We start from the raw sequence: 19,437 nt of genomic DNA, 5'->3' as shown, positions 1-19,437 counted from the left end.
AACAGGGCTGCCTTCAGATGTCGTCTAAAAGTCAGATAGTTGTTTATTTCCTTGACATCTGATGGGAAGGCGTTCCACAGGGCGAGCGCCACCACCGAGAAGGCCCTCTGCCTGGTTCCCTGTAACCTCACTTCTCGCAGTGAGGGAACCGCCAGAAGGCCCTCGGAGCTGGACCTCAGTGTCCGGGCTGAACGATGGGGGTGGAGATGCTCCTTCAGGTATACAGGGCTGAGGTATTGGTACCAAACAGCTTGGCAGAAGCTTTATGAGAAAAGTGGGTGTTGAGAAAATTTTTGAAGAAATGCTCAGTAGATCCTCAACAAACACATTAAAAAAATGTATGGAGATGGACTAAGCATGGTTGGACGTCTCTTGTAAGGCTTGGAACCTTAAAACTGGCTGTTCTGCACTGTTTTCAGTATATTTTAAAAAGTTGTTATATGATTGTGTCTAATTGCTGTCTCTTTTATTATAAGCTGTCTTGGGCATTTTTTTTGGATATATGCATTCCATAAAGAAACATGCTGCTTATTGTATTTCTTGTGGTAGAACAGTGATGTCCTTCTCTTCTAAGCAATTGTTCATGCTTAAATCTATTAGCCAACTCTGTTATTCAAACACATAGTACATCCCTAGCACTGGCAAGGTTCCACGTCTTGCTCTTTGTAAAACTATGACTTGCCAATCGAAACGTCTTCTAGTGTTCAGGCAGCACTGTGTACCTAAAGCATAACAGGTTATCTTCTCTCCCATCAGGAATGCTCCTTCTTTAACTGAACCGTGGAACAAACTGATTTTCACAAAGGGGTGGCCTCCAATATCCCTTTCAAACTTTTCAATCTGTATCCCTGCATATAATGTAGCATTTGCAGTCTGTAGTCATATAAGGGGTGGAGGCCAAGGACAGAAGTACCATGAATTCTTCCTTTAACAAATGTATACATGGGCATGGTATCCTTGTTATAATTGCTTGTTATGAATTCTCTACCTGCCATCAGGTTCCCCAAGCAGAAAAATTACATTGGGAGTGGACTTAAAACGTAATGTGCAGAAATATAGACTATGTCTGCAAAAACTGTGGTCCCTCATGCCCAACACAACCCCTTAAATATGTACTGTGGCCTCCTAAGTGCTCAACACACACACACTGCTCCAAAAACAGGACACTTCTCAAGCAGGTCATCATACCTGGCTGGAAGGCTGTGTTTTACTTGGTAGGTGTAATGTTGCACAGGCCAGAAATACATTCCCAGAAGAGGGACAACTGGGCACTGCCCCAGGGCAAAACCAGACCCTGATGCTATGCCATTACTGACACTGCCAGAATAAACTTTTCAAATCAGGGTGTGATTAATGTGTTGTGTATACCTGATGTCATTCGCCAATGAAATTAATTAGCATGGTTGACTATGGACAGTGGTGCATTCTGGCTCTTGTGGGTTTCCTGCATAAATAAATTTGATGACATGCGTTAAATATGGTATTATAATAACTGTGTTTCCTGCCTCCCAATGCAAACATAGTTTCAAAGGGGTCATTTGTTCCTTCTATCCAGAATTCTAGGAACTAATGAACAGCACAATTCTATGAATACCTACTCAGAGATAAGTGTCCACAGAACTGCATGCAAGACTAAGTTCATATATGGTTCATGATGGATGTGCAGAATTTAGAGTGCAGTCCTATACAGGTTTCGGAAGTAAATCTCGTTACGTTCTATAGGACTTAATCCCAGATTATCAGGTATAGGATTGCAACTTTTTTCTTGCACTGGCTTCTTGACACAACATAATGGATTGTTTTCTTGTGTTCTTGAAATAGAAAGCTTTGCTTTTGGACAACTATAGCTTATAGTGGTCTGGTTTGAGACATTACAATAAACCACAGTTTAAAAACATACTACAGTTTAATGCAGGGGTCACAAACCTTTGTGGGTCCATGGGCAAACTCGTCAACCAGGGAAGTGCGTGACCACCACACATACACCACAAGCAAATACACATTACCGGTACATCCTGTGTTTTTTTTTTGCTAGAAAATTATGCTTCCTTCAAAACTAATTTCCCTGTGGGTGTCACAAAAGGCTGCTGAATGTGCCCCTGCACATTTCTGGTTTAATAATGACCACTGCTCAATGGTGTCCATGGAACTAATGTGAGTTGGATCCACTTAGATCAAGGGAGGCTAATCTGTGGCCCATCACATATTGTGGAACTCCAGCGCCCTTCAGTCCCAGCCAGAATGGTCAACGGTCAAATTTTATGGAAACTGTAGTTCAGCCTGGGGAGACCCCTGGAGAGTGGTGGCCAGTCGGTGTCAAAAATACAGAGCAAGATGGCTGGCTGGTCTGACTTAGGCGGCTCCCTCTGTTTTCATTTCTCCCCCACTACTGCTGCTGTCATGCCATGGTTGGAAGACGACAGATTCCAGCTTGTTGCATTGTCCAGACCTGGGGCTGTGGTTTGCTTGTTTCCAACAAACCATGAGTGGCAACCAAGATTTGTCCTTGGCTTACAGCTCATGGTTTGGTTGGGGGAAACAAACTACTGGTGTGACTCTGCTTTGTTTTGCTTGTGGTGCAACTGCAAGAAGAGTAAGGGAGGAGTGCCATGAAATCTTTTAAGCGTCACGCATCAGCTCGCTACTCGTTTGCATTAAACCATCATTTGCTTTAAACCTGGGAGGGACCCAGATGGCACTGTGGTTAAACCACTGAGCCTAGGGCTTGCTGATAAGAAGGTCGGCGGTTCAAATCCCTGTGATGGGGTGAGCTCCCGTTGCTTGGTCCCAGCTCCTGCCAGCCTAGCAGTCCGAAAGCACGTCAAAATGCAAGTAGATAAATAGGAACCGCTACATCGGGAAGGTAAACGGCGTTTCCATGTGCTGCTCTGGTTCGCCAGAAGCGGCTTTGTCATGCTGGCCACATGACATGGAAGCTATACGCCGGCTCCCTCGGCCAATAATGCGAGATGAGCGTGCAACCCCAGAGTCGGTCACGACTGGACCTAATGGTCAGGGGGCCCTTTAACTTTACCTATGGTTTAATGTGATGTGTGAATTGGGTCATTGTGTTACATTTCTTACATTACAAGTGTTTAAAAAAAATAACAGAAAATGACCAATATCTGTCCATGTAACCATTCTCCTTTCAGCCAACCTTTAGCCATTTATGCTAGATACTCATTAATAGTGTCCGTGCTAAAGCAACAGCACTGCTGGTTGCATCGCTGTGTAGCTGCTAGTAGAAACGTCACATATCAGCCTTCAATTTAGAAGGGCAAGGGTTCTGAAAAAGAAAACATTCCAAGAGCCGAAGATAAACAGCACGAGACTTGCACCGCAACCTCTGCAAGAGAAAAATGTGAAGGAGTGTTGGAAAGTTCTGAAGAGTGACAGAGGGAATCTGACAAGTTTTTTAAATTTCTAGTTGGTTCTGAAGATTCTCATTAAAGCTTGAGATCAGCCTCCTTGATAGACAAGCTCCCCACTCCTCCTAGCCGCTGCCCTGTATGAAGGTACTGCCCAGGCCTCACCAAGCTTTTCATGCCCCTTCCAAGAACATTGGCCCCTTCTATGAGATTTCAATCTCCAGTCAAGCCAGCCTCTTCTTCATTCACAGCAGCTAAACCTCTATAATGGGCAAATGCTCTTGAAAATATCTGGTGGTTATTATACAGGTGAGAAGATGTTTGGACCTAGAAACAGCTTGACTCTCTACCTCAGGTGTGGGGAACCAGTTATCCCTGACCATTGGCCATGTTGGCTGGGGCTGTTGGGAGTCTTCAGGATGGTCACAGACTCCTCACCCTTACTCTAGCTGCAGGTTGGGTAGCAATGGCCAGTTCAGCATCTCTCCCTCTCCCTCTGTGTATGTTTGTGTGTGCTTGAAAGCTGGAGACGCCTGCAAAAATATCAGTTGCACCTGCGCTTAGTGACATACATATATAAATGCCATATATGCTCTTGGTGTACATTAAAGGTAAAGGTAAAGGGGCCTCTGACTGTTAGGTCCAGCCGCGGACGACTCTGGGGTTGCGGCGCTCATCTCGCTTTACTGGCCAAGGGAGCCGGCGTTTGTCTGCAGACAGCTTCCGGGTCATGTGGACAGCATGACTAAGCCACTTCTGGCAAACCAGAGCAGTGCACGGAAACGCTGCTTACCTTCCCGCTGTAGCGGTACCTATTTATCTACTTGCACTTTGACGTTCTTTCGAACTTCTAGGTTGGCAGGAGCTGGGACCAAACAACGGGAGCTCACCCTGTCACGGGGATTCGAACCGCTGTCCTTCCGATCAGCAAGCCCTAGGCTCTGTGGTTTAGAGCACATCGCCACCCACGTTGGTGTACATTACTACTAATTTTAAAATATGCTTTCAGCTGAAAGAACATGGATATGGACTCTTCTCCTCTCATCAGTTCTGTATTACCACAGAGTCGCCATGACATCTTTGCTTGTGATAAGATGCTGGCACATTTATTGCTGGATGTTTTCTTGTTATCATACAACACACTTTAGCCTAAACATATTATTTCTTACAGCGTGAAAGTATTCTCCGTAGTTTTGTGGTGAATCCTGCCTTAATACTGTACTCTTCTCAAAACAGTCGCAAGGTAATAAGAGCTTTTGATTTCTGTGTTGGCAGCTGCCTATAAAAAGTTCTCCAAATAAAGCTCTTACAGGAATACTACAACCACTATTTAGAAGTTTCCTATACTTCTATGCATGGCGAAGGCCATGGAGATGTAACACCAAGCACTAATACAAAAGTCAACTTGAGCGTATAGCATGACTTGCATTTACAATCCGTAATCATTTTACCATTATCAAATCTTTTGCTAATCTTTTTACAGCCTTTATTGTTTGCAGCCACAAGAGGCAGTGATTGCCACCAACCTGCATGGCTTTAAAAGAGAATTAGACAAATTCATGAAGGATAAAGCTATCAATAGCTACTAACCCTGATGGTGAAGTTCTACCTCCAGGGTCTGAGCCGGTATGCTTCTGAATACCAGTTACGGTACTAGAACCATTGGAGGGGAGAGTGTGCTTGCAGTTAGGTGTTGCTCACATGCTTCCTTTAGGCATCTGGTTGGACACCATGAGAACAGGCCAGCAGGCTCTTCTTACCGTACATTCTGTGCTCTTCTTTATTGTTAAGAGCACTTAGTTCAAGGAGAAACAACTTGTTTACCACAACTGGCATACTGGGAAAGTGTCAGCTGAAGGTTGCTTTGCACCTGATGTTGCAATCGTGCTTGCCACAGCTACTCAAGTCTTTGCAAAAATAAACAGATAAGAGCGAGGTAGAGATATGAATCTCCATAACAAACACTGGGCATGCATCAGTGCATCAGAGCCAATCATGGTTCATTGACACACACACTTTTTGCATATTCCCAAATATTTGGAGATGTTCGTTTCTCTTTCACAGATGTAGCTGCACCAAACAAGATGGCTGTTAAGTGGCTCTGTACAGTTTCGTACAGGGGAGTGTTGCTGTGGGAGGAGGTACTTAATCCTTTCATTTGCACCATTTTCCTGATCTAAATCACCCTCCTCCCAAAGCTGCTATGGTGCCTGTATGCTTTTCCTTGTGTGACAATTAGCAGCTTCAAGCAGGCACGGCCAAACTTGGCCCTCCAGCTACTTTGGGACTACAACTCCCATCATCCCTAGCTAACAGGACCAGTGGTCAGGGAGGATGGGAATTGTAGTCCCAAAACAGCTGGAGGGCTGAAGTTTGGGGATGCCTGATGTAAGCATTGTCAGTGATGCAAAATTGAGAAGGTTCATTTGGCGGTGCCACATTTTGGCCTGACTTCATGAAAGGCAAGAGGGGGGAGATATTTAGATTGGGAAAATGGTGTGTATAAAGAGCTAAGGACCTCGTCCTCCAATGCTATTCCCCAGCTCTGCTTCCTCAGTGTCTTCTTTAAGCCCCACCCCCACCATCAATATCTCAGATCTCCCAGCATTTCATTTACTTTGGACTTGATTATGTAAGCTACTAAGAACTTCTTTTCTCTAATGTATTTTTTGGAATAAACTCGCAAACTTGGAAAGTGATGTGGGAAACAGCCATTATAATTTAAAGGATTATACCTAGAAGTGTTTCATTTGAATGAAGCAAAGGGCACGTGTCTTTCTCGGCCCATACTGAAAGATGCACACAAGTTGTTGTTGTTTTTTTAAAAGAGTGATCTTCTGGATCAAATGTGAGTTGTAGTCAAAAAGAAGATCCTGAACAAAGACAATGTTTTCTTGGCCTCCCTCCACAGCAACTCAGCTATGAATCACAGTAGGTTACCGTCTCCTAGCCTAGCCTCCCAATGTGCAGATAAAACTAGAAATCCTACATACAGTGTTCTGAGCATCTTGGAGGAAAGGTAGAATAGAAATGAAATAGGATGTAGATTAAACAAATAAATATATTTGAATATATTTCAAGCATCATTTACACGCCAGAATGGGGGTCAAGGGTGCCCCACTGGAAAATGACATATGACTATTCAGCTAAAGCAATCCAGGCATACTATTGTACCTGCCAACCTTAGATCATTGTCTGACTCAGGAAAATAAATGCTCACTATTTTTTACAGCCTTCCAACAGCTAATCTCTAAGCGGATTTTTTTTTCCAGGAAAAAGAAAAACCTGTGACTGATCGTAAATGTCTGCCATCAAGAATATAAACATGTCCATCCTTATCAGTGTATTTTAAGAGGCGTTGGAAGGCGGGGGGGCCTTCAGTTTCATTCCTGGCTTCTAGGAATGCAAGAGTCTCAAGTAATATAATTAGCAGTCGTCCTTGCCTCTGATAGTTCTCAGCCTTAGTGGGGGAAAAAGAAGGAAAGAAGAACTATATAGACATCGATGGTTGTTTTCTTTTGATAAAAATTCCCATGTTTTATAAGTATGTCACACCAGGTTCAAAGGCACAGATTACATGTGCAATTGCATATCTTCCTACGTGTGAAGTGCAGAGTGGAAAGCAAGGAGCCAGGCTTGCTCGGAGAAGTGGTAAACGGGTGTTTTCAGAGGCTGGGCAGATATTCCCAGAAACTGTTGACATCAACAGCTAGTTAAAGTGAGCTGTGAACAGAACAGCTTTTACCCAGGGGTGGAATTCCAACTCAAGAGGATGGTAGGCCCCTACCTTTGACACATGGCAACCAAGACACTCTGTCCAATTCCGGCTGTTCATGATCCGTCATTCAATATTTAGCAGGCAGGCCAAGACCCTTGGGGTCCCTTCCAACTCTACAATTCTTTGATAGGACATAAAATATGAGGTTTTCCCCCCAGAGCCTGCCTTGCTCTATTTATTGGGGATGTATAAATAATATTTTGGACAAAAAACCTGAAACTGAATTTTCTAAATATTTCAATAACCGAAAACAAGTCAAAGGTTAAATTTGCTGAGGCCTCAAGATAATACCTAAGAATGGTGGGTCTGTCTTTTAAGATAAGTAGGAAGGCCATACTCTCCCCCTTGGGCTATCCATTCACTCTACCTCTGGCTTAAATCAAGCATTTCATAGAATGCTGCCTAGTCAGGTGGGATGAAACACCAACATTGGATAAATGGCCACCTAATAGTGACAGTTAATATATAGGAACGTTTTCTGTGCTTCATCTTTGATTCTGCTAACATCAAATTGTGCTTCGTGAATGTATAAATGCCTATTACGGATGATGACTCAGATCCTTGAGTTTTTCAATTTCATTCTTGGGATGGCAGTGGAACCTGGACAGAGAGGTGGTTGATTGCTATCTGCCTTCAGGGGCGGGGGACAGGAGTGATGAAACGTAGGAAAAGTTGGAAGGAATCCCTCTTGTTTGGCTGGAATGTGTCCCTGAACTGTGGTATCTCCTCGCCGTCTCCACCAAAACGTATTGATTCTGCCTTGCTGAAATGTCACATTGACGAGGCTGAATGCTGTTTGTTTGTTGGGGGTTGGGGTTGGGAGTGATTGAAGTGCAGGGAAAGTGTGGTGGGTGAATGACAGGGTGGCTGCAGAAAGATTTGGAAAGCAGCTACCTTAGGAAACCATGGGTGATAGAGACGAGAGCTCAGAAAAGGCTAAGCCAAGGAGAAAACAGGGTTGCGACAACATAACATGCAAGGCCAAAAGCAGGCAGGCAGGCAAGATGAGATGAGGGCTGGATGCTGTGCCTTTCAGCCTTGATTTCCCCGATGTTGGCAGACTACAGCTCCCAATAGCCCCATCTAGGAACGATGGCACTTGCTGTCCAACAGCATCTAAGATTGGGACCTGAGGCTGAAGAAACCTGGGTTAGGGAGCCAATGCGGCACATGGTTACTGGGTTTCTGAGGGGGGATTCTTGTCCATTTCCCTACTGTCACTGCATTATTGTGATTCGGGCACATTAAAATGGAGTAGTGATGACGAGAGCTGAAAAAAATGTAGCAGGCTCTGTTGGTCACCAGCTCTCGAAAGCCAATGGGATGAGTGTATTGAGTTACTTTAAATACCACTTTTTCAGAGTAATTTACATATATATGTAAATATATGTATACACACCACCTTTGGGGGAGGGCAGAACTGATCCTCCTCAAAAAGCCTGAGCTCACTAGCTAGGATCCCACGGATATACAGGGTCGTCCCCCCAACTTCTTGATTTAGCATAATGACAAGCATTTTACTGCTCTGTTGGTTAGAGTATGCCAAGGTTGCATTTCAATCCCCAAGTGGGACAGCTGCATATTTCTGGGTTGGACTAGATGATCCTTAGGGTCTCTTCCAGCTCTAGAATTCTATGATTCTATGACTTGGAGTTAACTGTACTTTGATCCCATTGAAATCAACTTTTCACATTGATTTCAACGGCATCCAAGTTCAGCTATCTTAGCCTCCTCCTCAGAACATGAGATACTCTTCCCCAGTCTTACAGCAGTTCCACCCCCACTTTCGCAGGTCCATTGGAAACTGCCACAATCTTACATGGCACTTCATAAGGGAGTGGGAGCAATAATAATAATAAATAAATAAGCATCTGGCCCTCAGTTGGCGAAAAACTCGGAAGAGTGAAAGCATTAGCACACAACTACTGACCCTAATTTTAGAAATGGAGTTATAAGCCACACGCTTAGAAGGAATGTTGAAAAACATTAAGATTCAAAAGCTCATCTCATCCTTGTTGTGAAATTAAAAGACCTGTTTTACATTTCAAACTACATCAGATTTATGTTAATGTAATTGCAAAATCCTCCTCACCACAAAGAATCCTGTGATTTATAGTTTGCCTCTCTTTTAGAGCTCCCCCACCCAATTCCATTGTTCTAGCTCAGTCAGTAGAGCATGAGACTCTGAATCTCAGGGTTGTGGGTCTGAGCCCCACATTGGGTGAAAGATTCAAGCATCGCAGGGGGTTGGACTATTGGACCCTATTGATGACATCCAGCTCTGCAGATCTATGATTCTGTGATTTCTACAGCTGATGGCAGAAATGGTTTTCAAACTAACTTTAAGCCTATAGGGCAGATATGACAACACATGAGCTTTAAGTAGTTTTAAGCAGGCATCTAGTAGGAAGGTTCTTTATGCGCCTGCCAAGGACTATGTTTGCAATGGATTTAAGCATTTCTTGCAACTTATTTTCGCAATCCATCTCTGTGGATCTCTATCGTAGAGGCTGACATTCAAAACATGTTCAGGTTGCAATCCTATCTACACCTACCATCAACTGGTTCAACAGGCAGCAGCCAGGTTGGTGGCTGGGATTCCATTTAGAAGTCATATACCCTTGTTTTGAAATAGCTTCACTGTTGCCAGGTTTTTTTTCTGGGCCCAATTCAAGGTGCTCAGTGTTTGAAGCCCTAAATGGTCCAGGCCCTAAATATCTGAAAGGCTGCCTCCTTCCCCACCATCTCTCTTGGGTATTCAGATCAGCGGAAGAGAGTCTCTTGGCAGAGGTGGAGCTACCTGCTCCGACACCCGGAGCGGCACACAGGCAGGGCGAGCTGCCCACGGGGGCAGGGCGAGTCGCTGCCGCGCGTCCCAGGGGCATGGAGCCCGTGGCAAAGGTCCCGGGGGGTGGGGTGGGTGGGACAGCAATGTCACCCCCCGCAGGGATAACACACAGGGCGGACCGCACCCACCGCACCCTCTTCCTTCACCAGTGTCTCTTGGTACTTCCACTGACCTCAGAAGTTTGTGGCGGTTGTGGCCTGGGAAAGGGCATTCTTTGTGGCAGCTCCTAGATAATGGAATTCCCTCCCCACAGAGCTGAGTTGGGCACCTTCATTATATAGTTTCTAACATACGTTGAAGAAACACCTTTGACACCTGAGATAGGTGTTTTCAGGACTCGCCCTATTCCTGAGACTGTAGTTTGTTTTAAACTGGTTTTAATATGGAATTTTAAATGGCTGTAACCTGTTCTGGGTTCTGTAACCTGCAGAAGGGTGGGGAATATATAATAATTATACCACCTATTGAGTAAGGTCCACTGAACTCGGACTGAACACGTCTAAGCAAAGATGTGATTTAAAAGTAAGTTTAGAACAGGGGTGGGGAACCAGCATATCATGATTGAGTTTCAGGGAGAAAACCATTTCAATTACATTAAAATTGTACAATCCTAGCAAAATATTATCGGGGGTGGGCAGCTGAATCCACTCTCATCACCAGGCATAAAGCACTGCTGTCCGATAATTTGCCCCATTTAATTTGCATTTGTTTGGCTGAAGATTAATGGCTGAAATGCACCCTATAACATTCAGAATGCACTCCCCCACGGAATCAGGTGTGTCGCTTTGTTTTTCCTCTGTGACGCATCCTGACAGCAAAATGCCTCCTCCCCAGGATAAGCGAAGCCCAGTATAATCGCAAACAAAGTGTTCCTCTCACCACCCTCATTTTCTAGATGTGCTAGTTGACCCACTTTGCTCAGGATCATCAATGGCATCTTCACCCACCATGAGTGGGACCACACCCATCTCCTCCAGGTTTTTCAAATGTTGTTGCAACTTTTAAAAAAACTGAAATGAGCAGCAATACAGCTCGCAAGTTAATTCCAGAAAAGTTAAGAAATAATAAAAAAAGGTTATGATCTTCTTCTTAAGGGCACACAACAATCCGGCCTCGCCATTTTAAGTACTGCAAACCAAAATAAGGTGGTCAAGGTATTTGACTCTGTTTCTATTCCTAGTCCTCGGCACTGCACCTCCCCTTGGGCGAGGAAACAGCCCGTAAGAAGGCAACCCCCAAAGCATGCCCAGGAAATGGACTTCCCTGAAGGATAAAAATGTGAGCCTTCACCTCACATTGCTGTGAAAGAAGCAGAGGGTATAAGGTTTGAAAACGGGTTGTTCTTTTTAACAGAAGAAAGAAGAAAATCACTATTGCTGATGAAAAAAAAATCAATAAGGCTGGGGGGGGAGGAAATATATAATTTTGTTTGAGTGAGAGTGATGTTCCCTCCTACAGTCAATAGCACCTCCTTTCAATCCTTAGGGACACATCCCCCCTGGGTGATTAAAATAGTTTCCAGTCACCCCCCCCCTCACCTGCCAGACGTCGGTCTCTTGTGGTCTTCCAAATAGCGTCCAAGGCTCTGGTCGTGGAATTTCTGATATGATCACTGAATGATCTCCTCAGAGGAGCTCTCACTGGGTGGTGATCCATAATGCGGAGAAGAAAATGTCACGTCCACAACAGAAAAAGATACATCACCATCTTTCCAAGAGTCGGGCCTCAAGAGAAAGGGACAGTCTCTGCTTAGCTATTTCCCAGATATTCTTTCTGTAAGGTGGGTCCATTGCTCAGGAAAGGTTTACCATCGGTCGTTCTCTCCCCCCCCCCTTCAAGATTCAGGCATTGCAGTTCCCCTCGCTGCAGACACAGGGAAGCGGAGAGACTGCAGAAGGCAACCTACTGGCAAGCAGCCAGAGTCAGGGCTGCTGCTGCCGCCGCTGCTGCCCGCCACATCTGGAAAGGCTTACCAATGAGCTAATGAGATGATACTCTCATTTAGATCTGGAGCTTTAGCAGGGGGAATAGCCAGAGGTCTCAGGCTTCCTGGCTGAGGGAAACAAAACATGCTGGCCTCGTCGCTTTCTCACACACAAGCCCCGTTCTGAAAGGCGCCATGCCTTTTTTTGCGAAAGCTGACAGTTCAGGTGATCTTTCATTTCCAAGGGGAGGTGGGCACTAAAACACAGAGAGAGAGAGATAGGAAGCTCCGGCCTTTTCCTGATTACAGCCTGTTTGTTTTGCTTCTCGTGGTCTCCCCCCACCTCCCTCTCTCCTTTCTTTCCACATGATTTGAAATGCCTCTCACAGTCTTCCAGGCTTGGATCCTCTTGTCTGAAGCATCAGGCTGCTTGGCAGTGCCGATGGCCCTTCCCCAGGTGTCCTTTCCGTGGCACCTTCATGATCTTTGCTTGCAGTGTGGCCATATGCAATCCCGCCTTCAACTACTGTTGCGCCCACAAAAGTTTTGGGGTGGCCACACTGCTTCATTTCTATTATTTCTGTTTATTAAAGTTATATCCAGTGCTACTTTTCTTTTTCTTTTCTTTTTTAAAGGGTGGGGAACTCACCACAAAGTTAGTTAGTTTATTGGAGGCTCAGTCACACTGCCACCCCCTACCCCAGGACAGTGGTTAAATGTAAGATGTGATGAATTAACTCAAGCAGACAATGATTACAGATATATGTGGTTTTTGGTTCAGGCATTGGGTGTATATTAATTCCAGTCCCAACCAGCCCCCCCCCCGCCCAATAAAATCATTTAATTTTAAAAAGGTAAGGGAACCCCCTGCTAAAACAAAAAAACAAAATACCCTTGTTATATCCATCCCTTCCTTTCTGAGGTTGGTCAAAAATACCACCAAGGTTCCTTCCAGCTCTAGAATTCTATGATTCTATTGGGATATATTTACATTTATATCCTCACTTTCCTCCAAGCTAGCTCAAGGTACCATACATATGGTACTTCTCTTTCTTCTTCCCATTTTATCCTCACAGCAACCATGTGAGGTAGTCCAGGCTGAGAGGCAGGGATTGGCCAAGGTCACCCAGTGGGGATTGGAACCCTGGTCTCCCAGGTCATAGTCCAGTACTCTAACCACTACACCACAATGGTATACTAGATGCACCAAAGGTCTGCTGAAGTATAGGGCACCTTTACTATGGTTACTATGGACTGATTTATGGATGTCGGTTTTGTAGGCTGAAATGATGGTGTGAATTTGCCCATCTGTGGAAGCTCTAGGGTATGTGCGGAAGGTTAGTGGAGAGGGTGGGCACTCTGCATATGCTCAAAGGCGTTCCCCTCATTATTATAACTTCACATATTCCAGGGTCAAATGCCATCTCCAAGCAAGCCAAGTTCCACCTATCAGCAAAGGGACTGAAACATAAAGGGCCATCTCTACGGCAGTTGACACAAGAATGGGCCTTATTCTGTGATAAGCATGTAGTTTAAGGGAGTGGGAAGGGAGACAGACTGGGAGGCAGAATATAAGTTCTGTGAGTGTATATATGCTCCAAATTCCCCCCTCTTTAATTTATTTCCTTTTTCTTTTGGTGGGGAGAAACTTTAATGTGATTTGTCAGGATTATCTCACCATTCAGAAAACAAAATCTTATTTTCCCCTTAGCCTGGAAGGATTTTTAAAAAGCATTCTGAGCAAAACTGCATTTTTAATAAGCTTGCTAGCAAGCAAGCAAACTCACAGATGCAGAGTGGCCTTTTTGCCACCCAGACAGTGAACCACAAGAGCAATATCCTAGTTACAGATGTCGCCTGCAATCCCTGATGACTCCATCGAGACAAAAGATAGAGTCAAGTCTTTTGTCTTTGCAGCCTAATGAAAGTGCTTTTGCTTGCTTACCCTGTGGAAATAATTCAAAAAAATAGTGCATCTCTCCAAAGGCAATATAATCCAATCACTCACTTTGATATAGCAGTAAAATGGATATGCCATCCATCGCTGCACATCAAGGCTTGATTATATTAGAGTCAAACCTGATATGCTGCAGGGATCTACAAAGGAGATTGTATTAATATTGGTGCAGGTGGGGGCTTTTCAGATCTGGCCAACATCCCTTCTCCCTTCTCTCCCACTCTCATATCATTTTCCCGAATGAAGTCGTTCTCCAAAAGCTGTTGTTTGTCCTTCCAGCGAAAATGTACCTCTCACCAAAGCAACATTTTAAAACTTCATTTCAGTAAATATCATTCATTGGATACCAATGCCTGAACTACATGTGGAATTTTAAAGGGTTCTGAAAGCATAAAACAAACAGATGAGTACCACAAAAAGATGGTTGCAGTTGCTCTTCCGTCACTCAGGATAGCAAACCACCAAAACAGGAGCAAGGAGGCTCAAGTGTGGGGGCAAAATGTGGCCCTCAAGGCTTCTCTGTCGGGCCCTCTGAATTTTACCCAAGCCACATCCCTCACAGGTCCTTCTTGAGAGGGTTTTCTGTTTTGCATGGCTGGATTGTGGCCTTAAATTCTGATAACACTTTTGGGTTGCCTATGTTATTTTTTAAAAAAACCTGCTCCTTTTTCGCTTATGAGGTATCCAAGAGCCGTATAGAGGCCTTATGTAGGTTCTCTATCGGTAGGAGAAAATAACAGAGGCCAACCAGAGAATATTGAGAAGCAAAGCAGCTAGTAAGCCTGATCTTTATTAAACTGTTGCAACAGGGTGCTCACTGCCACATGCAGGAGGAAGGAGGGGACCCAGAACAATGGTGCACAAGCCCTTATATAGACTTTTGAAGTTCCCACCCTATAGCCAGAGGGACCCCCCCCCAAAAAAAAAACCACATCATACATACAGCACAGAAGGAGGCGGTCTACAGCAGAAATCCTGTTTGCCAGGATATCTGTTAATGGTTGTTGATTGCTTGACCTGGGCAGCCTGGTCACTCTTTTGTGATGGTAAATACTTTCATTCCTGAATCCAGGTCACAGGCTCACCCTATGCACCCACACAAGCGCACCCTTAAGACAGGTAAGCAAAAGACAATGGCAAGGATTTCCCATTTCCTCCCTCCTTGCAGAGAAATATGTAAGGTCACTGGGAAAGTCAAAATGACTTCAGGATTGTTCTCCTGTACTATTTTAGACACATGGTTTATGTACTTATGTATGCGTTTGCCTTGTAAATTTAAAAGGTAAAGGTAAAGGGACCCCTGACCATTAGGTCCAGTCGTGACCGACTCTGGGGTTGCACGCTCATCTAGCATTATTGGCCGAGGGAGCCGGCGTATAGCTTCCAGGTCATGTGGCCAGCATGACAAAGCCACTTCCGGCAAACCAGAGCAGCACATGGAAACGCCGTTTACCTTCCCGCTGTAGCAGTTCCTATTTATCTACTTGCACTTTGACGTGCTTTCGAACTGCTAGGTTAGCAGGAGCTGAGACCAAGCAACGGGAGCTCACCCCGTCACAGGGATTTGAACTGCCGACCTTCTGATCAGCAAGCCCTAGGCTCAGTGGTTTAACCACAGCGCCACCTGGGTCCCCTTGTAAATTTATGAACGCTTATTTTATATTTGGGACCTTAGAATTCTTATAACACCTAGATGGAGGACAGAGAGGAGTATGCGAGTGTGCATAGAATCTATCCTACCACACAAAGGTGAAATTTACATGGCTCCACCCACTTTTTCCTCTGGCCCTGCCCTTTTCTGGAATGTGGCCCCCAGAAGGCTGCCCGCAAGGAAATGTGGCCCTCAGGCTTTAAAAGGTCCCCACCTCTGCACTCTATATACACACAGTCCCTTAGATCCAGGGGCACCAGGCCCTGCCCCACTTTGTGGGTGTCTGGCGTGGGCCTGTGACATCACATGGTGCATGTGTGACATCATGCAGCAGGAGGAGGCCTGCTGTGGCTTCCGGAAGGCCTGAAGGGGTCAGCTGCGGCTGCAGGAATGCCTGATGAGGCACATCACGGCCGCAGGAAGGCTTGCACAGCTTCCGGAAGGCCTTGGGCTGGAAGCTGCAATGGGCCTTCCCACAGCTGCAGGGGCCCCCAATGGGCCTTCTGGAGGTCAGCAAAAAATTGTGGGTGCCCTGCCCCTTCATGGGGAATGTTGTGGGGGTTGGAGCACCCACATCCCTGTACACTCAGTGCCTATGCTTAGGCTGCTTTGTCAGGTAAAGTAGAAACCATGAAATATTTTAATGGTTGATGTTTAATTGTGTTTTTGTTGGGAGCCACCCAGAGTGGCTGGGGCAACCCAGTCAGATGGGTGGCGTATAAATAACAAAATAATAATAATAATAATAATAATAATAATAATAATAATAATATTGCTGCTGGAACTGGAGTTTCTGCAATCCTAAGGAAATGATTACTTAGTTTATGTTGATGTTTATCGCTTGCAGTTTTGCAACGTATCACAAGTCAGGGTCATAAAGGACCTTCATGTCAACAGGCAAATTTTACACATGTTTACTCTATTGATCAGGTCACAGGTACAGTTTGCACTGACAATAAATGGCAGCAATCGTTAAAATAGTATACTGTAGTTCTATGGTATTTTTAAAACTATTTTTAAAGTGGGTGCAGAAATACCAATGTTGTATCTATAGTAATCTATCAATTTTGGTTTCTCTGTTTTTCATTTCCCCAATCTTAAGATCAGTGCCCATTTCCACATTGGTTTGCAAATTCTGCTGCAAAAATTTGCTGCAAAAGTCCTTATTAAAATTCTACGGCATTTTAGTGTGAATTTCTCTCAATATACACATTATTGCACACATGTTTTCTAATATACACATTTTACAAACCAATTTTCCCTAATACGATGCATTTTTACACCTTGCTTTCTCTAAAACATGCATTTTAAGGCACACTTCCCCCTAAAATATACATTGTCCTACCCGTTACTTGGCTAGAGAACTGAACTGCAAAATTCTGAGAGGTGTGGATTTTGAAGATTCACTTTTAAATGCAAATTGAATCAAATTTCTTCCTCATCTCAAATTACAACAGATAGAGTTTCTCCACTCTAGCAGGCAGAAACCATTGCTGGCAGAAAGAATCATGCAGCAGAAAGGGAATATAGTGCTGTTACTTAGGATCTATCCCCACAGCCAGCTGCAAAGGTGTGGGGTGGGCGGTTATTCGTCCACCAAAAAATCCAGTCCAGCAAGTTGCAAACAGAAAGCAGGAAGGTTGCAGAAAAATACCTGCATAGCTTGTAGCTCCGCCAGGCAACTTAAGTACAGCGTATATATAATGTAGATCTTCTGGCTATGAAATAACGTGAGATGGGTTTTGCCATGCCACAGAAAAAAAGTTCAGTTGCCTCTCCTTGCCCCTCTGAAAATGCCTTGGAGCAGCAGTAAAAAGTTCCTTTTAACTGTTTGGTTTCCCAGTTAACACCGAAGCAAAGCATACAACATACACTCCTATGATATTTTCAGGTCTCATTGATGGCGATTTGCTTTTCCTTTCTTCCTGCCTATAGTTATCCAGTGAAAAGATCCTCAATATAACAAAAATACATGTGTTTTAAAGTGCAGAGGCAGAATACACAGCCTGCTTTCTTTGAGCAGCCCCACTTTAAAAGCCCTTGTAGTAAAGAAAAGTATTTATGGCACTCCATTCTTCCGGCTCCTGTTGAAGCAATGCGCTCTCTACGTACGGTAAGGAATGTGCACACATCCTTGGGCATCTCAATCCCTGAGTATCACGTGAGTCCTCCGCATGCTGCCCACTCTGAGACTTTATTTTCCCTACCCACCCATTCACGTGCAAACACCAGAGATTGTCGGTTTCTTTACTACTGAATGCAAACCATTATGATTAACTTTACAGAAAAACAATGCTGGGATTATCCCATTAGCAGCATTTTGCGGTGGGCCACGAGACTGCTGCAAGTTGTGGCTGGTTGTTTTCTTTCTCTTTCAAAGTCATTTATGTCTCCAGACTGCCACACTCATCCTGGCAAAATGTTCAAACCCAATTCACTCCACGCATTCTACCTGGGCAGATTTTTAATATGTATAATTGCATTTTCTCCTCTGCTAAACCCCAAATGGCAGATCTATGTAAGAGCCAAAGAGCACTTCAGCTCCTGCTATTTTGAAATGGCACCGCCATCCCCTGCTCCAAATGGGCCAGGAGAAAGCCTCCGTCACTTTCTATACTCGCTATCGACCGCATATTCCACAGTGCTAGTTCGATACATTGCCAAGGCGATAGATTGGTGTCAATTATTTATTTATAGACTGGTGTCAATTATTTATTTATTTTTGCAAAGAAACCCCATTGAACGAAGACTGTGTTGTCTAAGTGCTCTGCTGGATTGCTGCCTAATTTCGACGGACAGGCTGAATGATTGACATGGCAAGACGGCCCTATCTCTTTGCACTGCAGCTGAAAAGGAAGGAGAAACTGCAGCAAGACCATCACCACAAAAACACAAACCAAACATCCCCGAGAAACCTCTAACTCTTTATAAAGGCCAGTCAGGTTGTCCTGCCGATTTCCTTCATGCCTGGCTCACCGGTGGCCTCACCTGCTGCTCTCGTGTAATTAGTCTTAAGCCATCCTCAAACAATTAGAACCGCTTAGCTTTGCCCAAATTGCTGGCAGCCGCTTTTGAAGTTGTGTGTATTAATGAGAGGAAATGGAGCATTTATTGAAAACTGGTGCCACAGCTTAAAACAGGGTCCTTGAAACAGGAAGGAAGTTATTAAAACTTCATTCATTTAAGCCATGTGTGGCGGAGACGGATTCGGTGGAATTGGAGTGCGTTCACCTACAAAAGCAGCGTTAAAACAGAGCCGGGCGGCTGAGCTTCAGCCAAAGTGTATTGTTTCATCGGGACTTCAATGAGACTTCCCACAAGCCACACAGCTCAGTCCCAAAGAGGTTTCAGGTAGGGCCATACTCTTTCCCCTCTACCACTTTTCTAAAGATCCCAACCTACCTCTTTTCCAAGGGGAAAAGGAAATGCTTTTCTCACCCCTCCTTCAAACCCAGCAAAGGACTGGCCCAGAGCTGGCTGTAAGCTATAATACCAAAAACAGACCCTCCAAGTGTCCCTGTTTTCCAGGGACAGTTCCAAATTTACACAAGCTGTCCCACTTTCCGATTTGATCCGGGAATGTCCCACTTTACCTTAGGATGTCCCTGTTTTCATTGGAAAAATGTTGAAGGGTATGGAGTTATGCCCCCCCCCCGCCCTCGGAAGCCAAGGAGAAAAGTAACTATGCAACCTTTAGAAGATATCTGAAGGCAGCCGTGTATAGGGAAGTTTTTTTTAATATTTAATGTCACTGAGAGATATTGTGTCATTAGGCAATAAAGAAATGATCGTAAATAAATAGATAAAAACTATTTTTGCATTCTCCAAGCAGCATGAGCTTACAAAACTGTGCGTCAATTTCATTCAAAGAGCAAAACTGTTACAAGAAGAAATGTAAGAGTGCTGAAATC

General features: G+C 44.4%; 1 protein-coding gene across 6 annotated transcripts in view; it reads right to left on the bottom strand.

Moving 5' to 3' along the window:
• Positions 1 to 19,437, bottom strand: part of DLC1 (DLC1 Rho GTPase activating protein) — a 251,918-nt gene that overhangs the window by 110,943 nt on the left and 121,538 nt on the right. For 2 of the 6 annotated variants that reach the window (XM_060278817.2, XM_060278818.2), the window contains exon 1: positions 11,533 to 11,726. The exons of the other annotated variants lie outside the window; for them this stretch is intronic. In XM_060278817.2, the coding sequence (XP_060134800.2) occupies positions 11,533 to 11,650 (118 nt within the window). In that variant the 5' untranslated portion in view covers positions 11,651 to 11,726. Of the gene's footprint in view, positions 1 to 11,532; positions 11,727 to 19,437 lie in introns of those variants that run through there. 6 annotated transcript variants of the gene reach the window in all.

The sequence above is a fragment of the Zootoca vivipara genome, chromosome Z1, assembly GCF_965207765.1.
Source record: "Zootoca vivipara chromosome Z1, rZooViv2.hap1.1, whole genome shotgun sequence".
In the NCBI taxonomy this organism is placed as follows: Eukaryota; Metazoa; Chordata; class Lepidosauria; order Squamata; family Lacertidae; genus Zootoca; species Zootoca vivipara.
This window is presented reverse-complemented; position numbering and strand designations above follow the sequence as displayed.